Below are 19,180 nucleotides of genomic sequence, written 5' to 3' on the forward strand. Positions count from 1 at the left end.
TAGTAAGTAGTGTGTGTAGTAGAGAGAGAGAGAGAGAGAGAGAGAGAGGTGAACCAATTGTGAGGATCTATCTCTGCATAATTCTTGAGAGACAATAGACAACCGACTCTAAGGATCTCAATGTAATTATCCTCATATCAACTAACTAGGCTTTGTTCAACTCAACTAACACTACTGCATCTATTAACAAGAATGAAACACATAGGGAAAGGGGTGAATTGTTAGTAACCAATGAAGCTATTGAAGTAAACCGGAAATATATAATCTGGCCATTAACAGTAAAACAAAGCTCACGATGGATTTAAGCAAGAAATGTGAGACAGTGAGATAAATTTACATGCAAAGCGGCTATGTAAAAGATTGTGCCAGAGCCCACTAAAGCATTTATCACACAAAACGTTCTAATGACGAGAACTTAGAGTACACAGACATAAACAAATATTCATTTTGCCTCTTTGGAGGCTGGCCATTTAGAAATTGAGAGACCAAAATTATATTACTGCTTCCTGTTATATCAAGCACTTACATCATTCTCAAAGTTCTAGGTATAGCCTTCAGGGCCTGCAAGTAGTTCCCAGGACATTTCTTCAAACACTGCAGCTGTATGAGATTGAAAAAGGTTAAAGAATAAATATGATTTTTTATTATGAGACACACACAAAAGAAAATCTGATTAAGCACTAATAAGCTGAAATAATGGATATCAAAGCCATGCAGGGGAACTAGCTGGGAACTTACCATAGCTCTTTCTGCAACTAAATGGCGAGGTAATTGCCTGAGAGTTCCTTCTATATCACCAGTTTCTTTATAATATTCCCGTGCCTTGCTTACAAAGTCTCTTTGTATTTAGATATTCAAGTCAAGATTATAACCAATAATTATACCCCAGAGCTGAATGCAGCAAACCCTTTGAGTAGTCAAGCATCTAAAAAGTGCTTTGCCCAAAAGAAAAGGAAAAAAAAAAATGTTAAAGAAAGGATATCCCCTTCTCTTGGATCAAGTATCGTGCTTGCAGCAGCTTGCCACTCTCCTCGCAGCAATGTGGCTCCAATACGGTGAGTTGGAATAGAACCACTTCCAAAACGCTGAAAAATTATAGAGGTTTAGAAAAGAATATAAAAGCAAGAACAAATCAGGAAGAAGGGGAAGAGGGGAGAGAGAGAGTAGAAAGAAAGATGATCAAGGAAGTACTTGTAAACCAAAGTAGTTGATGAAGCCATGCCTTCCCAAGGACTCCACAGATGCTTTGATAGTTTCTTCGGAGTCTGCAACAATTCCTCTGGATGGATAAATGAGTTCGATAAGTGATAGGATATTGGAAGTTGAAAGTAGCCATGAGGATGTTTAAAGAATAAGGCAACATTAAAATGGAATTCATATGCGGGAAAGCAAGCTCACCTCAATATGATTGTGAACCGATTTCCTAAGAGCTGGCCAAGAAGAAAGTCATCCTTGACATAACTAGACAATAATGGCACCATAAGTAATGGTTCATCATGCCATAACTTGATAAGAAAACCAGAGTCTTAAATCCATCAACCTTACCAAAAGTCTCCCACTTTAATACCAATCAACCTTTCATTCAATGCAGCTAATCTACTCGCATGCTGCTTGAAAACAGTTACCTGGAGACCCAAAAGGAAAAAGCTCCACTTAAATGCAATCAATTATGCTGCAAAAACCCAAACATACACAAAAGTGCATATACACAAGAAGTATCAGAGCCATCCATACGCAGATCAATATGCTGGAGGCATTTAGAATGAAGACATAGTGAGAAGCTATTAGTCAGGCAGTAGTGTTCCATAACTTAAATTTCCATGCCATTGAAATGCATAACTAGTAACATGGTTTTCAGGTAGAACAGTAAGAACAATAATGCAGCGAAACGTCTCTTATGGACGTTTTTGACACCAATTCTTCTAATACAGAGGTATTGATTATAGACTTATAGTCAAGAGATTGAGGTTGCAGCAATTTGTTTTAATTATAATTTTTCCTCAGAAAGTTTCTCAAAAGTAACATCCATCAGATTTCCAAGACACTAAAGACTACTTTTTGCATAATTATTTTTGAAGAGAACTAACACTACATAACATGTCCGCTTTTGATCATATAATCTCTCAAAATGAGCAACACAGCTCATGGTAGAGCAAGTAATCTGCCAAAATTAACTAACACGCCAATTAATTTTAGCACAAAAGCAGCAAATACATGACCAACTTACCCTTTGAGTTGAAACTGACCGCTTATCTTTTGTTCCCGCAAATCCAAATGACCTTGGCTGCCAAAAACACATGTTAATGAAAAGCATTTCCATTGAATAGGCACCACCACCAGTTTTAAATATATCATTCATCATACCTGAATGCCAAGCATCTTTCCAATCAACCCTAAGGCTTCCTGTGTATCTTTATTCTCCTTGTAAAGATGGAACCTGAATATTCACATAGAAGATAGCACTTTCAAGATGTAATTCAAATGCAATAATAATGACTTCACGGCACAATAAGGCAATTGAGTCAGAAAGGAGAAAGCTCTGACATGATTTTTCTTTCTACCGTCTTGAAAGGCATCAAATGAATGTAAAAGTGAATTTTCAAAAAAAAAAATATGAATGTTAGAGTGAGATAGGCTACCTAAGGAACTTGCCAAGATGCTCTGGCCAGTGGCTTGAACCTCTACTATCATAGGGCTTATCACCTCTCTCTTTCCTTTTTTTGGAATTTCTGCCCTTGTTGTTATTCCCAGAATTTAATCTCACACGAATGCATTTTGATGAAGAATCAGGTCCATCAACTGTGTCAGTGACAAGGAATCTAAGATTCTCCTTAAAGAAATTATGCATTGCCTGAAAATCTCAAACTCAAAACAAAAGCCTTCTAGTTAGTTTGATTCCCACTTTGCATTACATTCAGTAACACCTACATGAGAAAGGTTCAGAAAGGTTAATGGATAACTAACATGAAAACAAATCTAAAGCTTACCGTTCGATGAGATTTATCAGAGTCTGGCGACAGAACAATAGGACAGATATCTTCTTCACTGCCTGAAGTAATTTGATTAATAAAAGCTTCTAAGCGATCTGCATCAGTGTCACCAGCAAGTGATCTGAATTTTATAATTTCAGATGCATAACACTTGTTCAGTTGATCAGGTGTCTTTGTTTCACCTTCCTGAACAGCCTGAGTAAATTTATTCAAAGAAAAAACATCTATCATCTATTAAAATACACAAAATACATTCAAAAGATGAATTGGAAAAGGGAATTTGAGTCAGACCACCTCCGGAGGGGCATCTAAGGAGGTCAAATGAACAACATTTCCTTCAGTGTCTACTTCATTCACGATGAAATCAGAATACCTTCACAAAAAATTCAAAGCAATCAAATTCCATAGACTATTGCAATTATAGCCAATCCATAACACAGAAGTCACTCTCAAAACCTCCAATGTTCATTTTTTCTCCATTTTTATTAAAGAAAAAGAACCCCTTTTCGTCAATCCCAGATACCTACACCACTAGCAAGCTACAAGCTTGAGTCAAGCTAAACCCTTTACCATTAAACTAAATCTCATTCCACCATATCAACTAACCAAACAACTTTTCATGCATGCACGTGAAATAAACAAAATTCAACAAATAGGTATTTCCAAAAGCATGTAAACAAAAGAGGGTTTTACATTTCAAGTTTCTCTTAGTCTTTTATTAAAAAAAAAAGAGGGACCTTTCACCTTTGTTTGAGGATGCCACGGAAACCAGGAAGGTGGGAGATGAAACAGAGGATTCCCACATCGGATTCCGTGATGGTCGTCATTAAAGTTAAGGAATTTGATGATTTGATGACTGGGGTTTTTGTCAAGTTTGATTTTGAATCTGCTGGGCAGCTTTTGCAGTGGAAGTAGTGGTAGGGTTTTAGAATTGAGACGCCATAACGCCACATTTCTCTTCTCTGGTTTCCTCAGGGTTTAAATCTCTGGTGTAATACGCTGCGTTTTGTTGCTTTTGGTGGGGTCTGTCTTCTTTCCCGGTGGCTTGGTGCTTTATTTTGGGCCTTTGGGGCTATGGTCTGGGAAAAGAAAAGAAAAAGAGGTGGAGCCCATTGCCTTCAACAGTTGGAAGATGGAACTAAAACACAACAAAACAAAGAAGGAAAGTGCTCCAAAAAGTCAATTAATAACCCACTATAGATCCAAAACACCGGCCACTGGCAAGAGAGAAGAGAGAGAAACCAAAAACAGGGCAACTTACGAAAAGAAAATCTATAGATACCAACAAAGAAATACGAGAGAGAGATGGTGAGCAAAACAGAGGAAACCCAATTGAACAGGCTTGAAAATCAGGTTGACAATGGAGGAGGAGGTGCTTGGGAGTATCTTTGCCTCGTCAGGAAGCTCAAAGTTAGGCGTTCAGAGAAAGTCTTGAAGCATGGCTTGTCGATCTTGAATGACCCCAAAAAAAGATCTGCTCTTGGCCCTGAAGGTTAGTCTTTTTTCTTTCTTTCTTTAGCCTGTTTGGTTGATTTGTGAAATTGGGTTTTTATTGTATTCGATGATTTGAAAGTGTTTGATTTCAATTTTGAGTTTTTTTATTGGTTTATGCAATTGGGTTTGCTTTGCTTTTGGAATTTTAATTCTTTTATTGATTTTCTCACTTTGGTTTTGCTTGAATTTCACAACTTGAAGCTTTATGGATTGCTGACCTTGTTATTGATTTGCTTAAAATTAAAATTTGAAGCTTTATGATTTAAAAAGAAAAAAGAATTGGAGATTTGATGGGGGTAATAGAAGCTCGAGGTGGTGTAATTGTCTTTTTAAAAATGAAAATTGGAAAGTTTCAAGCTTGATTTAAACTGGTTTGACTAGCGAGTCAAGAAGTCAGGCTGAGTATTCATTATATTGATTTCTCAGCTGGAGTTTTGAGAATTAATCAGAAATAGTTAGATAAAACTTTGTGAAGCACAATTTGTAGTGCTTAATGCGTTTGAGACATTTTGTTAGTTTTATACCCTCATTTAGATACAAGACTTTTTGTTAGTTTTATACATTTTCTCGAGTGCTGTAACATCATTCAGGACTTCTGTTGGCATTGACTTTCATATGTCACTAAGGGCAATATGCATTTGCGAGCCAGTGCCCTTTGATCTGTCAGAATGTGATTATAAGTTTTGGGTTCTACTGTTAATTTATATCCCACGTTTTATGTACAGTAATTATTAGTAACAACTACTTATATCTTGATGCAGAATGGACTCTATATGAGCAAGTAGCAATTGCTGCTATGGATTGCCAATGTCTTGATGTTGCAAAGGTACAAATCTTGTGTATGGAGTTTTCCATTTCAGATTGCTTTTAAGCTTTTTGTTTCTTTGTTGTGTTAATGTAATTATAACATTAAAGAATTCATTTTTGAGACTGGCATTTATGTACAAAACTAATTCTACTCTTTTACCTATTTATATGATTGTCCCTCTGGTTTGGGCCACCCTCATTATTGATCTAGTTTCTCCTTCAAACATCTTAGGAATTCTTTAAGATGGTGCTTGATTTTACAGTTTTCTTATGCTCTGCGAAGGCATTAGTTTAGAAAGATCTGCCTTTAGCCTGTTGCATGTTCATAATGGTGCAACTTTTGTTCAGTATTACTGGTTTAGGCTCACTGTCATCAATTTTTATGCTTATCTCTTAGTTTCTTGCATTATTTCTTGAACTGCAGTGCTGTTTAGCTTATATGGTTACCTGTTGATAGTAGGCTTATGAGTTTATCTATCTTAAATTGATGCAATTCAATATTGCAGGATTGCATAAAGGTTTTACAGAAAAAATTTCCAGAGAGCAAAAGGGTTGGTAAGTATGTATGACAATTAAATTTATGTTTTATGGGTTCAGTTTGTACGACTTAACATTCATGGTCTACCCTTTGATAGATGACACATCTGAATTAAGCTTCTTCTGAACATGTTGGCCAAAATTCTACCCCAAACCTAATTGGGCTTACACATTAGCGGATTATGGCATGATTAAAACGAATGAATTTGTTCATAAATTAGTTTGAGCTCTTTTGCGTACCAAATGATGAGTTGCTGGTGGCCGTTATTCATTTGCTCTTACCATTTGATGGCCTAGTGATTTTAATATCTCTTGGTCTACAGGCAGGCTGGAGGGCATGTTGCTTGAAGCAAAGGGATCCTGGGCTGAGGCAGAAAAAGCTTACTCAAGCCTTTTAGAGGACAATCCACTTGATCAAGTAAATTCTGCAACCACTGCTTCTCCCCCACCCCGCATTTCTCTCTCTCTCTCTCTCTCTCTCTGTTTCTGCTACTCCCAAAAGAGTCAATCTTTTTCTTGAAAAGGCCAAAGGAGTCAATCTAAAAGATTATGTGTTATTTCATTAAAACAAAAGGGATCTATGATAACAGATCCTATTCTTGTGCAGGTAATACAAAAGAGGAGAGTAGCCATGGCAAAGGCTCAAGGAAATATTTCAGGGGCTATTGAGTGCCTTAATAAATATCTTGAAATGTTAGATATCTCAGAAAACTCTCTCCCCTCACCACAATCACACTGTCGTTTATTGGTTAATTTTTCTAACTCGATAATATGCAGAAGAAGAAATGTCACTCAATTTCCCTGTTTTCTTTTGATAGATTTATGGCAGACCATGATGCTTGGAGAGAACTTGCAGAGATATATGTCTCCCTACAAATGTGAGTGTTAATTTATATGGCTTGATAATTATCTCCTTTTATGTTGCCTATTCACAACATAGCTATAGCTTAAGCTTTTTTATATTTGTGTTGATAAATCAGGTACAAGCAGGCAGCATTCTGCTATGAGGAGCTTATTTTATCTCAACCTACAGTTCCATTATATCATTTGGCCTATGCTGATGTAAGTGTCTTCTTTCTATCTTATATAACTTTTTTTCCCACTTGTTCTATTTAGAAACGAGGATGCAATTTCATTAGTGGTTTAAATTCCAAGTTTTCTACTGAATAGCATTCTTCTTCTCTTTGCAAATGCTCTTCTTTTAGTTTCTTCTCTTTCATAATTAATCCACTGAATAGAGAACTGGTTCTATAGTAATTATGGATCTGCAAGAATATAAGGACCATACGGAACAAAGAACGTAAAGACCATGTCTGTTCTGCAATAATGTAAAGACCATGAATTCGCCATAGAACAATAATGGTTCCTGACTAATCAGGAAGGGAACTACTGGATGGGGGTGAATGGATGTCAGTCCTTACAAGATAATTCTTTCCATCTTGCATTGGTTTAACAAAAAAACTTCTAGCTGGAACTCTTTTGATTCTCCTTTGAATTCTTGTTTCAATGATCACTTATTACACTTTTCATCAACAGGTGCTTTACACACTTGGTGGACTAGAAAACCTTCAGACCGCCAAGAAATATTATGCATCCACTATAGACTTGACAGGGGGAAAGAATACCAGAGCACTTCTTGGAATTTGCTTGGTAAGCTCCTTCTCTTTCGTTTAAGAATTAAGATGCATTACTGTTTGTTAGACGCATGCATCAGCTCTTATCCTTCTACTAACTAAAACCTTATCAAAAAATAGTTCCAAACTTGCTCTTCTCCATGCCCTTAGATTTGATCTCTTGCTGAAATAAAGGTTAATCCTCTTTTTCAGTGCACCTCTGCGATAGCACAGCTTTCAAAAGGAAGGAACAAGGAAGACAAGGAGAGTCCAGAGCTCCAATCTTTGGCAGCAACAGCCTTGGAGAAAGACTACAAGCAGAGAGCTTCCGACAAACTCGGCCTGCTTACTTCTGCTTTAAGAAGTTTGAAAATTTAAGCTTAACGCCGATGACATTGATTGAAGGCTTTTAATTATTGCCCCATACTTTGAAATTGAAAAGGGGATGAAGAAAATTTTCCAGAAACGTTTAGGTCTTTGCTAAATCTCTGAGTTCTTTATTTCTATTCATGTGTTTTTCCCTTCTAGTCCTCCATTTGAGGGCTTGAATACCGCCATAGAAAACTAGAAATGTGATGAGAAAATTTTCCTTTCCTCCAGCATAGTGTTGGATTATTAATCTGCATAATAATTGCTTGAAGGTAAGGACTTGGGCAAATGCCTTTGGTATTGACCCATCATTCTCTTTTCATTTTCCAGGACCAAAGGATAAAACACATGATTTTAGTTTTACAAACAAAAAATTTTACACATTTGTTGTGAAATGTATTTGTTAGAATAATTCACCATAAACAAAAGGGAATTCAACAGTTAGATATTACATTTTCTATTTAAGAAAACGAAATAACCACAAAAAATAGTTAAAATATTATGTTAAATCCTATATCAACAACTAGTATTGTGATTTCATTAATAAATTTTTATTTTTTAAAAAACTTTTATAATATTTTAATTAAGTTATAGGGAGGTCAAGTAATTTTATTTTTTCAGTAAAACTGAATTAAAAAAAAGACGGTTTTGGGTAAAAAGGAAAAGACAATTAAACAAGATTTTTATTTTTTTTTTAGGCATGAAACACCAAAAACCTGCCCCAAGGCATTTCCGTAAATTACCGCATAAATCAGTGGCATAGACAAAACCCGCATTCCATATAAAATTAAAACCACCACTACAATTCTAGGGTTTTTAAGGATTAGGGTTTCATATTAAGCTCTCTCTCACTCTCCCTCTCTCTAGAAACCCTAATCACCCCTCACTCTATCCAACCATGGCTGTCGGGTAACCCCTCTCTCTCCAAAATTGTAACTTTATTTCAGAATCTTTGTAAATTACAGTCCCTGAGTGATTCAATTTTGATTTTCTTTGCAGGAAGAACAAGAGGATATCAAAGGGAAAGAAGGGAGGCAAAAAGAAAGCGTAAGTGTAATTGTACAATTTTTGTTATTATATTATTTTGTTAAAGATCTGTTTTTTAAGTTTTTTGGTAGCATTTCTGTTAATTTATTTTTTAATGGGTTTTTTATTATTTTTTATGTATGTGGAAACAGAGCTGATCCTTTTGCAAAGAAGGATTGGTATGATATCAAGGCACCTTCAGTGTTCAATGAGAGGAACATTGGCAAAACTCTTGTTACTAGAACTCAGGGCACAAAGGTTAGTTCTTTTTTTCTATAATTCTGTGCCCATTTTTCTCTACTGTTCGGATGCTCTTAAAGGTATTGGAAATGAGCTGATGGAATGAATTCTTACTTGGAATTTGAGAATAAATGCTAGTGGAATAGAGTTAAATAGTGATGCTTACCGTGAATCAAGAATGATAGTGTAGATATTTGATGTAATTAATTATAGTTATAGCCTTAAACCTTGTGATATTTTTGTGTTTATAATAATCAATTGGTGGAGCAGTGCATTGGTGGATTAGAGAATAACACGTTTAAACCAAACATTTTTGAAGCTAAAGTATGAGTCGCGGAGGGTAAAAATTGGTGTTACTGTTCAAATTGTGGCAGTTTTATGTATTGGGAGACTTCAGCTTTACGAGTCATTTTATGTTTTGGTACTGACTAGTTTGCTGTATTCTTCTATCTGACAGATTGCTTCTGAAGGACTTAAGCATAGAGTGTTTGAGGTTTCTTTGGCTGACCTTCAAAAGGATGAAGATCAAGCTTACAGGAAGATCCGACTTAGAGCTGAGGATGTGCAAGGGAGGAATGTTCTCACAAACTTCTGGGTAGGTAGCATTATGGTTTACTTTGTTAGCATAATTACATAGGCTGCGTTTTATCTTTATATAGTCCTGTATGGAGAATTTTAACTTCTCCTTGCTTAATTTTAGGGAATGGACTTCACCACAGACAAGCTGCGATCTTTGGTGCGCAAGTGGCAGACTTTGATTGAATCTCATGTTGATGTTAAGACTACTGACAATTACAGCTTGAGGTTGTTCTGCATTGCTTTTACCAAGAGACGTGCAAACCAGGTCAAGCGAACCTGTTATGCACAGTCCAGCCAGATCCGTCAGGTTCAAATTTCTTATCCTGGATTGTTGATCAGTTAAGTGGTAGTTTCACATAACTTCAATGTTTCTTACTTGCTGTTCTTTTCTCAGATTCGCCGGAAAATGAGGGAAATTATGGTTAACCAGGCCTCATCCTGTGATTTGAAAGAACTTGTTGCAAAGTTCATCCCTGAGGTGATTGGCAGAGAGATTGAGAAGGCTACCTCAAGCATCTATCCCCTACAGAATGTTTTCATTCGTAAAGTCAAGATCCTTAAGGCTCCCAAGTTTGATCTTGGCAAGTTGATGGAGGTATGTTCTGGTTTATTGTAAACTTGGCTTCGATGGTTGCATCATGTTGTCCGATTCTGGTTTGGATTCTTAGTCATCATGAATATGATATGTACTCTCTTTTGATGCAATGTTAATATCTGCAGGTTCATGGTGACTATTCAGAGGATGTTGGTGTGAAGTTGGAGAGGCCAGCTGATGAGACAATGGCAGAGGGGGAAACCGAGGTTGTTGGAGCCTGAAGAGAGCTTTGTTTTTTATCAGTATAGTGATACTTCCATTCTTAGCTTGGTTAAGTAGACAGCATCTGGAAGTTTTGCCCTTATATTACATTATTATGATTGATGTGAAGAACTAGCTTGGTGCCTTAGCTTACAAAGTTTTTATTTAGCATTTTTTTTAATGATTTTAACAAGATGAGAGCGTTTTGTTCTTATATTATTCTTAATAACATTGAAACCCCATTGCATTATTTGTTTGCCTCCCTGTCTTTTAGCTGTTGGATTGTGGTACAGGCGCGTGATGAACAGTGACTGCCAAAAATCTCAAGATTCGTGGCTGTTGGTTATGTTGGAAGTCCCTGGCCAATTGTTTTATGGTAAAACACCGAAAATCCAAAGAGGTTGAAGACTAGATGAATTAGATGTCTGCTTTTTGTGTATTCTAGTTTAAACTCGGCATGCATTCAGGCGGATAGATTTAAAACAAAATAAAATAAACCCAAAAACAGATGCATTTAGTAAAAGTGAAATTGCCAACAGTTTATAAGCGTTTGATGAAGGGAATTGCCATGGAAACAATGTCTTCTTCTGGATTAGAACTCTCTAACTTAACCAAGGAGAGTTTTCAAAGCACTATTGATAAGATCAGCCATGGTGTTTCTTCCATTCTTTCACTTACCCGTCAGTGGAAACAAGTGGAAAATCACTATGGTTCCTTTGGGAAGTCCATTGATTGAACGTTCCAGGTAGCTCCATGCTATAGAAGAAGCTGAGTATAGAGAGAGATGCCATTAAACAAAAGTGTGAAGAGCTTGAACGGAGGGAGAGGAACTCAAGTTGAGGGAAGAAAAGCTGTGTCTAGAGGCAGATGCCATTAAACAAAGGTGTGAAGAGCTTGAACGGAGGGAGGAGTTGGAGTTGATGAGAAGATCACAGACTAGTCAAAAAGAGATTGACAGGAATCAGGGGTTTGTTGGAAGAACTCAAGTTGGCTAAGCTAGAGTTTGAGGTAGGGTTCAGAAAACTTGACATGCAAGAAAAGAAATTTTCATGATGGCTCAAGAAAGGTTTGAACATCAAGCAAGGAATGAGAGGGAACGCGAGGCATGAGAGAAACGTTTTAAAGAACTTGTGAAAGAGTATGGATTCAGTGAAGAGTTCGAAGAAATTGGTTCATCAAGAAATAGTGGCAGATGTTCTTCAACAGCCTTTGATGAACTTAGAGCACCCTGCACAAGATCAAAGGAGCATCCGCTTCAGGCAATCAAATATGTTTGTGAATTCAACATGGCTGACAAGTTCTCATTAACAACTCTTCTCCAGGATCACTTGAGGTATGTAAAGAGTACCACCAGGGAAATGCAAACAGAAAGAAGACTCTTTCCCAGCTCATCTTGTGGCTGTAACCAAAGAAATTGCTGAACTGAAAGCTGTGATCAAATGCATTCAGTTTTACGATCTTGAAGCTGATTTCCCTTTTGGCAAAATTAGAAGGGTATAAGAAAACAGAAGAAGGTCGAATTAAAGAAGATGTTAAGGAGAATGCTGGTCCCATCTACACCAGAAAAGAGACTCAATTCGAGCAGGAACTTAGGAATAAGCAATGCCAAGTAGTATATATTATACACTAGAAAAGGAAAATCACTATGATGTTTGTTGGCTACAATTTATGGAGAAAAAAATACACAAAATAGTATTACAAGGTTTCCACTTTTATAAACAAAGCACATTCTAAAGATAATACAGTGCTTTTATGAAATTTGAAAGCTCGAGAGCCATAGCCATTAAGCACTGGATCGTGGACTGGAAGTACATCACTAAATATGGAATATAATTGCCTCAAGATCTAATTGCTGGAGAAGACCAGCATCATGAAGAACATGGTAATTTTTAAAGAGTTCTGGAACTGGAAAGTCACAGCTTTCATGGTTGAGAGAATGATGGAAATGGAGGGACTGATCTCAGAATCAACTTCCTACTACGCCACGTATTGGATGAACTGCACTCACGATGTGGAGGTGAGACCCTCTTGCAGTTTGGGGAGGTTGCTTTCAGAACAACAGGTGACAAATTATGTTTCAGAATCTCTGCAGTTTTATCTTCTGGAATTGCCTGAAGATGTGATTCGAACTTGGGCAGACATGAGGAAGAATCTGATGAACCAAGTTCTTGAGTGGTGCACAACTGAGGAGATAACCTAACAGAATGGAGAAAAGATCCTGAGAGCTTCCCACTGTAAGCAAATGGCAACCTGCAAAATGGTGTACCCTTTACCACTTGAAAGAATCTAGATAGTATAAGAAATTAAGAATAGCCTAACTAATCTAAGGTGAAATAATACCTGGATAAATCAGAGGAAGGTACTGAAAGATCTGGATACTCCTCACTTCTATTTATTGCAATGTCTTGTGAATTTTTCTCTGATGCATTCCTTTCACAGGTCTCTAAGTCCTCCCCATCAGATTCAGATTCATCCCCTCCTAGTGGAACAAAAGAAAAGGCTACATTAGAAAATACAAGAAAAATGGAGTGCACTTGCCATGCCGGACATATTGCCTTAATAAGATGATTAAAAGAACTACATTGGAGAAGGGAAAAAACCTTTGAATATCAGTTCCAAACATTAATATTTGTATTCAACCAAACAGTACCAGATAAAGACTCACCACCCTTCCGACCAAATCTATTTTTACAACCTTCACATCTACAGCTGGGGGAGCATCCAACACCAGCCTTCATACACAGGAGACAACAACCATATCAGATTGGTGAGGAAAACATTTCTATGCAGAATGAGCTGAACTGACAAACCTGAAAACATTCGCAGTATTTCTTTAAGCAACTTGATTTTTTACAATTGCATCCTCTTTTATGCCTGGCTGAAGCAGGAGTTTTGTTAGTTTCACCCTGCAAGAGCAAACACCATCTTGATTTGAGTAAAGTAGAATTCTCAAAAGAAGAGTCCATTTATATAAATTTGGCAAAATTATCATCAAAGCCCACTCTGCTCATAGTTAAGTTGGCAAAGCATCACAATATTATGAGCCATGCCAAATAACGTCATGCTAAGAACCCAAGCCTGGCAAAGTGGTTGTTAACCTTTCAAAGGAGAAAGGAGTTTCGATATCCAAGGTTCAACACCCCTTTCTCATTTTGGCCTTATTCAAACATACCAAAGAAAAGGTTACACACCAAAATAAGTGATGAGCAATGCACTTTGATGACTTTGATGCTACTCTATTATTACCCAGAAGCTTTATCATAGAAATAGATTCTAACCCCGGAGTCTGAAACACTGTCCGTGCTTCTAATCACTTTGGGAGCAAATGCTAGTGGGTTGCGAGATTCAATCTGTCTGCGAGTCTCTAGAACCTTGTTTTCATGAATTGGCTTATTGAAGCAATCTTGGCATGAACAAGGCTCAATACAGTACAGACCAGCAGCAAAGCAGTCGCAATAACTGTATCATAAATCATAGCCAGTAGAACTAGGTAAACAATATGGAAAGCAGTTGAATCCCAAGTGCTATAAGCAGGTGAAAATTCATGGCAGCGACTGCAACAAGTAGCAATAATAACTAGGCAGCAAAGAACCAGGACAAGTCCAATAATAACTAAATAAGTGTACAAAAACAAGTTAACAATGATCATTTAAATCGCCTTCTACCAGGCTGTTGGAAATTGATTCATCAAGTAATCCTAGAAATCAGAAGTAATGTAACCACTTCTATGATCCAACTCAAGCGCAAGAGAAACAGGATCAGCTAATATTTATCCCCTGTTAATGAAGGTAGATAAAATGAGGTGTATTCTGCAAAGTAATTGCTCATTTAATTTAACCATAAAACCAAAATCTTCTTTAATTCCATGCTATTGACAGCCTTTATCAATCCTGTTATAGGCATATTTAGAATATGTTAACTATGGGCGATAAGTTATGTAAACAACCATAGAAACAATACATGAGCAGCATAACTTAGTGCTTCTAATCAGTGGGGCACCTTTTGCTGGCCGAAGCACTATTATCTAGCTTCTAGAACTTTCACTATTACAATTGAAACAGTTTCATCGGAGATTACAACGTAAAACAAATGACTTTAAAAAAAAAAAGGTAGAACTGATAAAACTTTAACATCCGTATGGCCCATAAATTACTGCAGCTAGAGATTTGCAAAAACCAAGAACATAGATGTATAACACTATAGAATTAGGCCTGAGTATCTTATACTTTTAGATGTAGGAAGTGATGTTACAAAACTGTTGGTTCACCATGAGTTTTAATTCTAAGTAGTTAGAGGGCCAGTGGTCTTGAGTATCACAAATGGAGGAATTAACCCTAAATAGACTTGGTAGAACACTTAAATAATATGCACATTGACCTTAAATATAGGTTTTAATAAATAAGGCAGACTTACAGCTTCAAGCATTTTGACCTCTTACAGTTACAGCGCTTGCATGCTGCATTCTCCTCAACATGTTCAAACTTTGTCCTGCACAGTATTATACTCAAATCAATTAGTATATCAAGCTGTTTAAATTCAAATCTTAAAAAATACTAATCTTATTCATGCCTCTTCTTTTCAGGACTATTAAGGTCAGTCTCATTGCCACTGACAGTAGCAGGTGTCTCAGGAGAATTGTCTGTAACCAGAGCTTTGTTGTGATGAGGAACCTCATCCCTCTTCATAGTGCTTGGAGTTAATTTACTAAGAGGACTCTGATCTGCAGTCAGGAAACTAGAAAACGTCAAGGAGCCCAACATACATATCAATTGCTTATAAGAAACTAGATCTCCTGCTTAAGAAACATCACCGTTTGAGGTATTTGCAAGAGAATTCAAGTGCAAACCAAAACCAGGTGACTTCTCAAATACTAGACAGCGCCGTCGTATGCTACGCTGCTGAGGGAATAATGTAAAGCATAGTTATAGAAAAGTGTTGTCGCACTGACCAAGACAAATATTTAAATATTTCAGAAACAACACTCTTGTAGAAAATATCCTTAACAAACATAGAATTATGTGATTTAAGGTAAACATTTTCCAATAATGCTTCGCTCAATTATGCTATTATCTTTTCAACTCCTCAAAAGAAATCAATAATATATAATTTTATGTAAAATATTATCTTATTATAGATATTCACTCTGCATCAAAAAAGCCTTTAACACAAGTACAGTTCTTTAAGTTGACCTGATGGCTGGACTGGTTACACTTCTCCCCCTTATCATCCTTGTTCAAACCTGAATCACTGACAACTAGCTTGTCCAGTAGACAAGTAGACAGGATGGCAGGTGTCTGATCTGTTACTGGCACTCCTAACTTGCTTTGTTTGCAGGAACCACTAGGATCACCAGTTTCAGTATTTTCTAAATTATTGGAATTATCTAGCGGGAACTGCAGGATAGTTGATATAAAAGAGGTTGTCCCAGGGTCTGCTGTTCTCCGATCCTGACCCTCAATATTCTCATAAATGATGGATGAATTCGTGGTCAACAAATCAGCAACATCAGAAACAATTGCCACCCAGTCACATCCTGCTGATTCTTCACTCCTCATAATTCGACGTATTTTACGCAGATCTCTTTCATTTTCAAAGGACATTTGTCTCTCTTCCCCTTCATCTTTATTGTGTTGGAAAGGAGATGCTTCATGTCCTGCCACTTTCTCACTTGTATTTTTCAGTATCTCATCACAAGGCTCCAAGTTACCATCAGGGCTCCCACAATCATATTTCAAGGTTCTTGGCAGCTCGATTGCTAAATCTGATTGGTCATCGAGTTGATCACTACTAACTCCTTTGGATGAACTGCCACTATTGAGACATCCCGGTTGTTCATCATACAAGTAAGATTGCTCAATGGCTTTTGAAGCTCCTTCATCAGTATTTAAGTCATTACTACTCTGCAGGACACTAGAGTTTGAAGCTGCTGAGAAATGATGCCTGAGGAAAGAAGATACAAAAACATCATGTAGAAATATTCAAATTAATGAACTAAATAGAGCAACAAAGAAACATTTTAGTTTTACCTCTTAACCGAAAACCTGGATTCCCTGTGGCAACTGATCTGCGGGGAAGGAAACAATGATGAAGGGGACAAAAAAGCTAGCGAATTGAAAGCATTATCTGTCTGCCTGAACTTGGCTAGCTCAATAGGTGAAAGACTGTTGATGTACTTAAAGACAGGTGAATCCTGCGAAGGGAGAAAGCAACATACAATTGTCTGCCCATAAGTCCTAAATAACCTGATTACCAAATGATCAAGTAGCACGAGAAAACAAACAATCAAACAACCAAGCAAAATATAAAGTAATCTAAACCAAACTAGAAAAAATGTATCCTTGTCGTATCATGAGACAAACATCGCCAACATTTTCAAGTTCATATCACCAAATAATTTTTTGTACAAAATTACAAAACCTCAACCATCCATGAGTATAGAATCCCTATGACCCTGCATAAGTTACATGATGGTTGAGATTGAATAATTGTAGAACGGTAGAGAATCTCAATACTTAACAGCCTGACTTAGTTAAATTTATGAAACTTTCCAATTTCCCTTCATTAGTTTTTCACTTACTTTCTTTTGTCAATTCTGCAACTACCCTAAATTATAGCAGTAATCCACCCTAAAACTCAAAAGTAAGAGGCATTAACAAGAGGAAGGCAAAAACCCATCAAGAATTAATACTTAAGTATCCAAATTAACCAAAAAATGAAAAGAGCAAACAAGTTTAAACTAAAATAAAACAAAATAACCTTCAAAAGCAAAAACCCACTTATTATATAAGGATTAGAACCTAAATCTAAATTCTAAACCCCAAATGACCGAAACCCAGAAAAAACCCTTTCATACATTTAACATGATTTCTGAGTAAACAAACAAAACTAAAGAAAACCCAAATTCATAAAAACTTCATTTTAAATAGTAAAAGTTAAGAGTTGTGCAGGAAAAACAAGACCTCAAATTTGGAAAGAGAAGGAGTTGGAGTGATCTGGGTTTTATCTGGTGTATCCATTTTTCACCAAAGCCTCGACATCTCCATCTCTCTTTTCTCTCTTTGAACGCTTGAAGCTTAGAGCTCCAGAGAAAGACAGCCAAACGCTCCCTTTCTTTTTCTTTGTAATTGGTCGAAAACATATGAAAGTCTCTCAGGACCAAACAAAAAAAAAATATTTGATTGAGAAAGCGGGAAGGCGGGAAAACAAAAGCAAAATTTCTTCTTTTACTTCTCGTTATAAACCTTTTAAAAACCATCCTCAACAATGGGCCAGCCCATTCCATATGTCCGGCCCGAAATTTGCTGAACCTTTCGATTTGAAATGAAAGAAAGAATTTTGACTTATTGGATTTGGGCTTTTTTTATTCATCTAAATCCATACCATTTAAAAGTGAAAGACATGATTACATGAAATATAATTTTTTCATCTTATATATTAGTCTCATGTTCTTTTGATTAATAGTAGTTAATCAATTATTAAATATAAAAAAAAATTTATTAAAAAAAACCTAATGCTGTTGTTAGCCATGCTTTCTGTTCATTTATCAGGTTAAAGCATGGGGCTAGCTCACAGAAGAGCACCCCATGGTCATGCTAGTTCCGATTGAGTTCTTCCTGGTGGGGTTTGGCTCCATAAACAACTGCATTTGGCTACCTCATCAAGTAAGTATCAACATAACGTTGACTGGAAGCCAATGAAATGGTTCACATTATATTAATGACCGAATTTATGGACAAAATTTGATTAATTAGAAATTAATCAATAAAAATGAAAATAACATCAATTTTATTAACGAAATTATCCATCGATAAAGTGATAGGTCGAGCAAATTACCGACAAAATCTTCTATCAACAAAGTAACCACTCTGCATCCGAATATTTAATTGATTGATTGGTGCATTATTTCCTACTTAAAGAGTAAAATTCAAATTTTTCTCTTTCAATTATATATAAAAAAAAAGAAAAAGTAGCCACTCTTCTCTCTTTCTCTGCTCTTTCGATCACGTGCAGGCTTGTTTTCCTCTCTCTTCTGGTTTGGATAAGTTCATATAAAAAAAATTTAATAAAATTTATTTTTAATTGTATTGTTATTGTTAGTTGTTACTTTTTTTTTCTTGTTTTCCTTTTTTGCTGTCATATGGGTTGTTCCCAATGTGTCGCTGATACTTTGATTTGATTAATTTGGCAACAATTCCCCAAGGAAACATTGCCAGCCTAAAAAAGTGAAGCAAACGTCAATTTGTGCAGAAAAGTTTTGACCTTTTATTCCTTTTTGTCATTTCCAGCTCATAATGCATAATGTATTTGGACACATATATATGGACTCATGAATTTTGAAATTATAACATTTTTTATCGTTTTTTCTACACATATAGACCACTTTCATATTTGTAAAATGATCTCACAACTATAAAATTAGTGCAATTTTAGTGTATTAAATGAGAAAAATATTTTTTTTCAAATATTATTTTAATTAACCATAACTAGCTGACTATATGGTTGGTGCAATTTTAGTTGTAATATCAAATAATTGAATTCAGTAACGGAGTCAAAATTTTACGTTTAAGACGAAGATAACGTCTATAAAATAATCATATTAAGATGAAGATAATTAATATTTGTTTCTCTCTAACTTGACTTAAATTAATCATGCTTAGTAGCCAAAATAGGAGATTTGCTAAATACTACTGGACAATAATAGTATTAGGACAATCATGTTTCCTTTTCTG

General features: G+C 36.2%; 4 protein-coding genes across 7 annotated transcripts in view; 2 read left to right on the forward strand and 2 right to left on the reverse strand.

Moving 5' to 3' along the window:
- The window catches only part of LOC18600229 (multisubstrate pseudouridine synthase 7), a 6,525-nt gene extending 2,509 nt beyond the window's left edge, over window positions 1-4,016 (reverse strand). The window contains exons 1-12 of one of the 2 annotated variants that reach the window (XM_007030550.2): window positions 3,735-4,016; window positions 3,285-3,363; window positions 2,988-3,185; window positions 2,640-2,851; window positions 2,365-2,437; window positions 2,228-2,284; window positions 1,546-1,625; window positions 1,399-1,461; window positions 1,192-1,279; window positions 983-1,085; window positions 739-842; window positions 527-600 (exon numbers count right to left, since the gene is read on the reverse strand). In XM_007030550.2, the coding sequence (XP_007030612.2) occupies window positions 527-600; window positions 739-842; window positions 983-1,085; window positions 1,192-1,279; window positions 1,399-1,461; window positions 1,546-1,625; window positions 2,228-2,284; window positions 2,365-2,437; window positions 2,640-2,851; window positions 2,988-3,185; window positions 3,285-3,363; window positions 3,735-3,943 (1,340 nt within the window). In that variant the 5' untranslated portion in view covers window positions 3,944-4,016. Of the gene's footprint in view, window positions 1-526; window positions 601-738; window positions 843-982; window positions 1,086-1,191; window positions 1,280-1,398; window positions 1,462-1,545; window positions 1,626-2,227; window positions 2,285-2,364; window positions 2,438-2,639; window positions 2,852-2,987; window positions 3,186-3,281; window positions 3,364-3,734 lie in introns of both variants that reach the window. The other variant, XM_018122277.1, reaches the window with a different exon arrangement.
- Window positions 4,165-8,081, forward strand: LOC18600230 (ER membrane protein complex subunit 2). Its single transcript, XM_007030552.2, has 9 exons — window positions 4,165-4,482; window positions 5,246-5,310; window positions 5,798-5,846; window positions 6,152-6,246; window positions 6,436-6,521; window positions 6,647-6,706; window positions 6,809-6,890; window positions 7,365-7,478; window positions 7,655-8,081. Exons 1-9 carry the CDS (start codon window positions 4,296-4,298, stop codon window positions 7,817-7,819), a joined length of 903 nt encoding a protein of 300 aa, XP_007030614.1. The 5' UTR covers window positions 4,165-4,295; the 3' UTR covers window positions 7,820-8,081.
- On the forward strand, window positions 8,603-10,701 carry LOC18600231 (40S ribosomal protein S3a-1). The gene is made up of 7 exons (XM_007030553.2): window positions 8,603-8,719; window positions 8,810-8,857; window positions 8,989-9,094; window positions 9,534-9,671; window positions 9,777-9,962; window positions 10,050-10,250; window positions 10,376-10,701. The coding sequence occupies exons 1-7, from the start codon at window positions 8,709-8,711 to the stop codon at window positions 10,469-10,471; spliced, it is 786 nt and encodes a 261-aa protein (XP_007030615.2). The 5' UTR covers window positions 8,603-8,708; the 3' UTR covers window positions 10,472-10,701.
- LOC18600232 (protein tesmin/TSO1-like CXC 2) lies at window positions 12,044-17,605 on the reverse strand. 3 transcript variants are annotated; one of them, XM_018121930.1, is made up of 11 exons: window positions 17,411-17,604; window positions 16,478-16,641; window positions 15,641-16,391; window positions 15,262-15,346; window positions 15,021-15,171; window positions 14,865-14,939; window positions 13,730-13,910; window positions 13,262-13,357; window positions 13,117-13,183; window positions 12,792-12,930; window positions 12,044-12,701 (listed from the first exon to the last, which is right to left on the reverse strand). In XM_018121930.1, the coding sequence occupies exons 1-11, from the start codon at window positions 17,465-17,467 to the stop codon at window positions 12,374-12,376; spliced, it is 2,094 nt and encodes a 697-aa protein (XP_017977419.1). In that variant the 5' UTR covers window positions 17,468-17,604; the 3' UTR covers window positions 12,044-12,373. The 3 variants fall into 3 exon arrangements, with proteins under 3 accessions (XP_017977419.1, XP_017977418.1, XP_007030619.2); XM_018121929.1 differs by having other exon boundaries at window positions 15,262-15,349; XM_007030557.2 differs by lacking the exon at window positions 12,044-12,701 and having other exon boundaries at window positions 12,864-12,930; window positions 13,052-13,183; window positions 15,262-15,349; window positions 17,411-17,605.

This window comes from Theobroma cacao, chromosome 5 (assembly GCF_000208745.1).
Source record: "Theobroma cacao cultivar B97-61/B2 chromosome 5, Criollo_cocoa_genome_V2, whole genome shotgun sequence".
Lineage (NCBI taxonomy): Eukaryota > Viridiplantae > Streptophyta > Magnoliopsida > Malvales > Malvaceae > Theobroma > Theobroma cacao.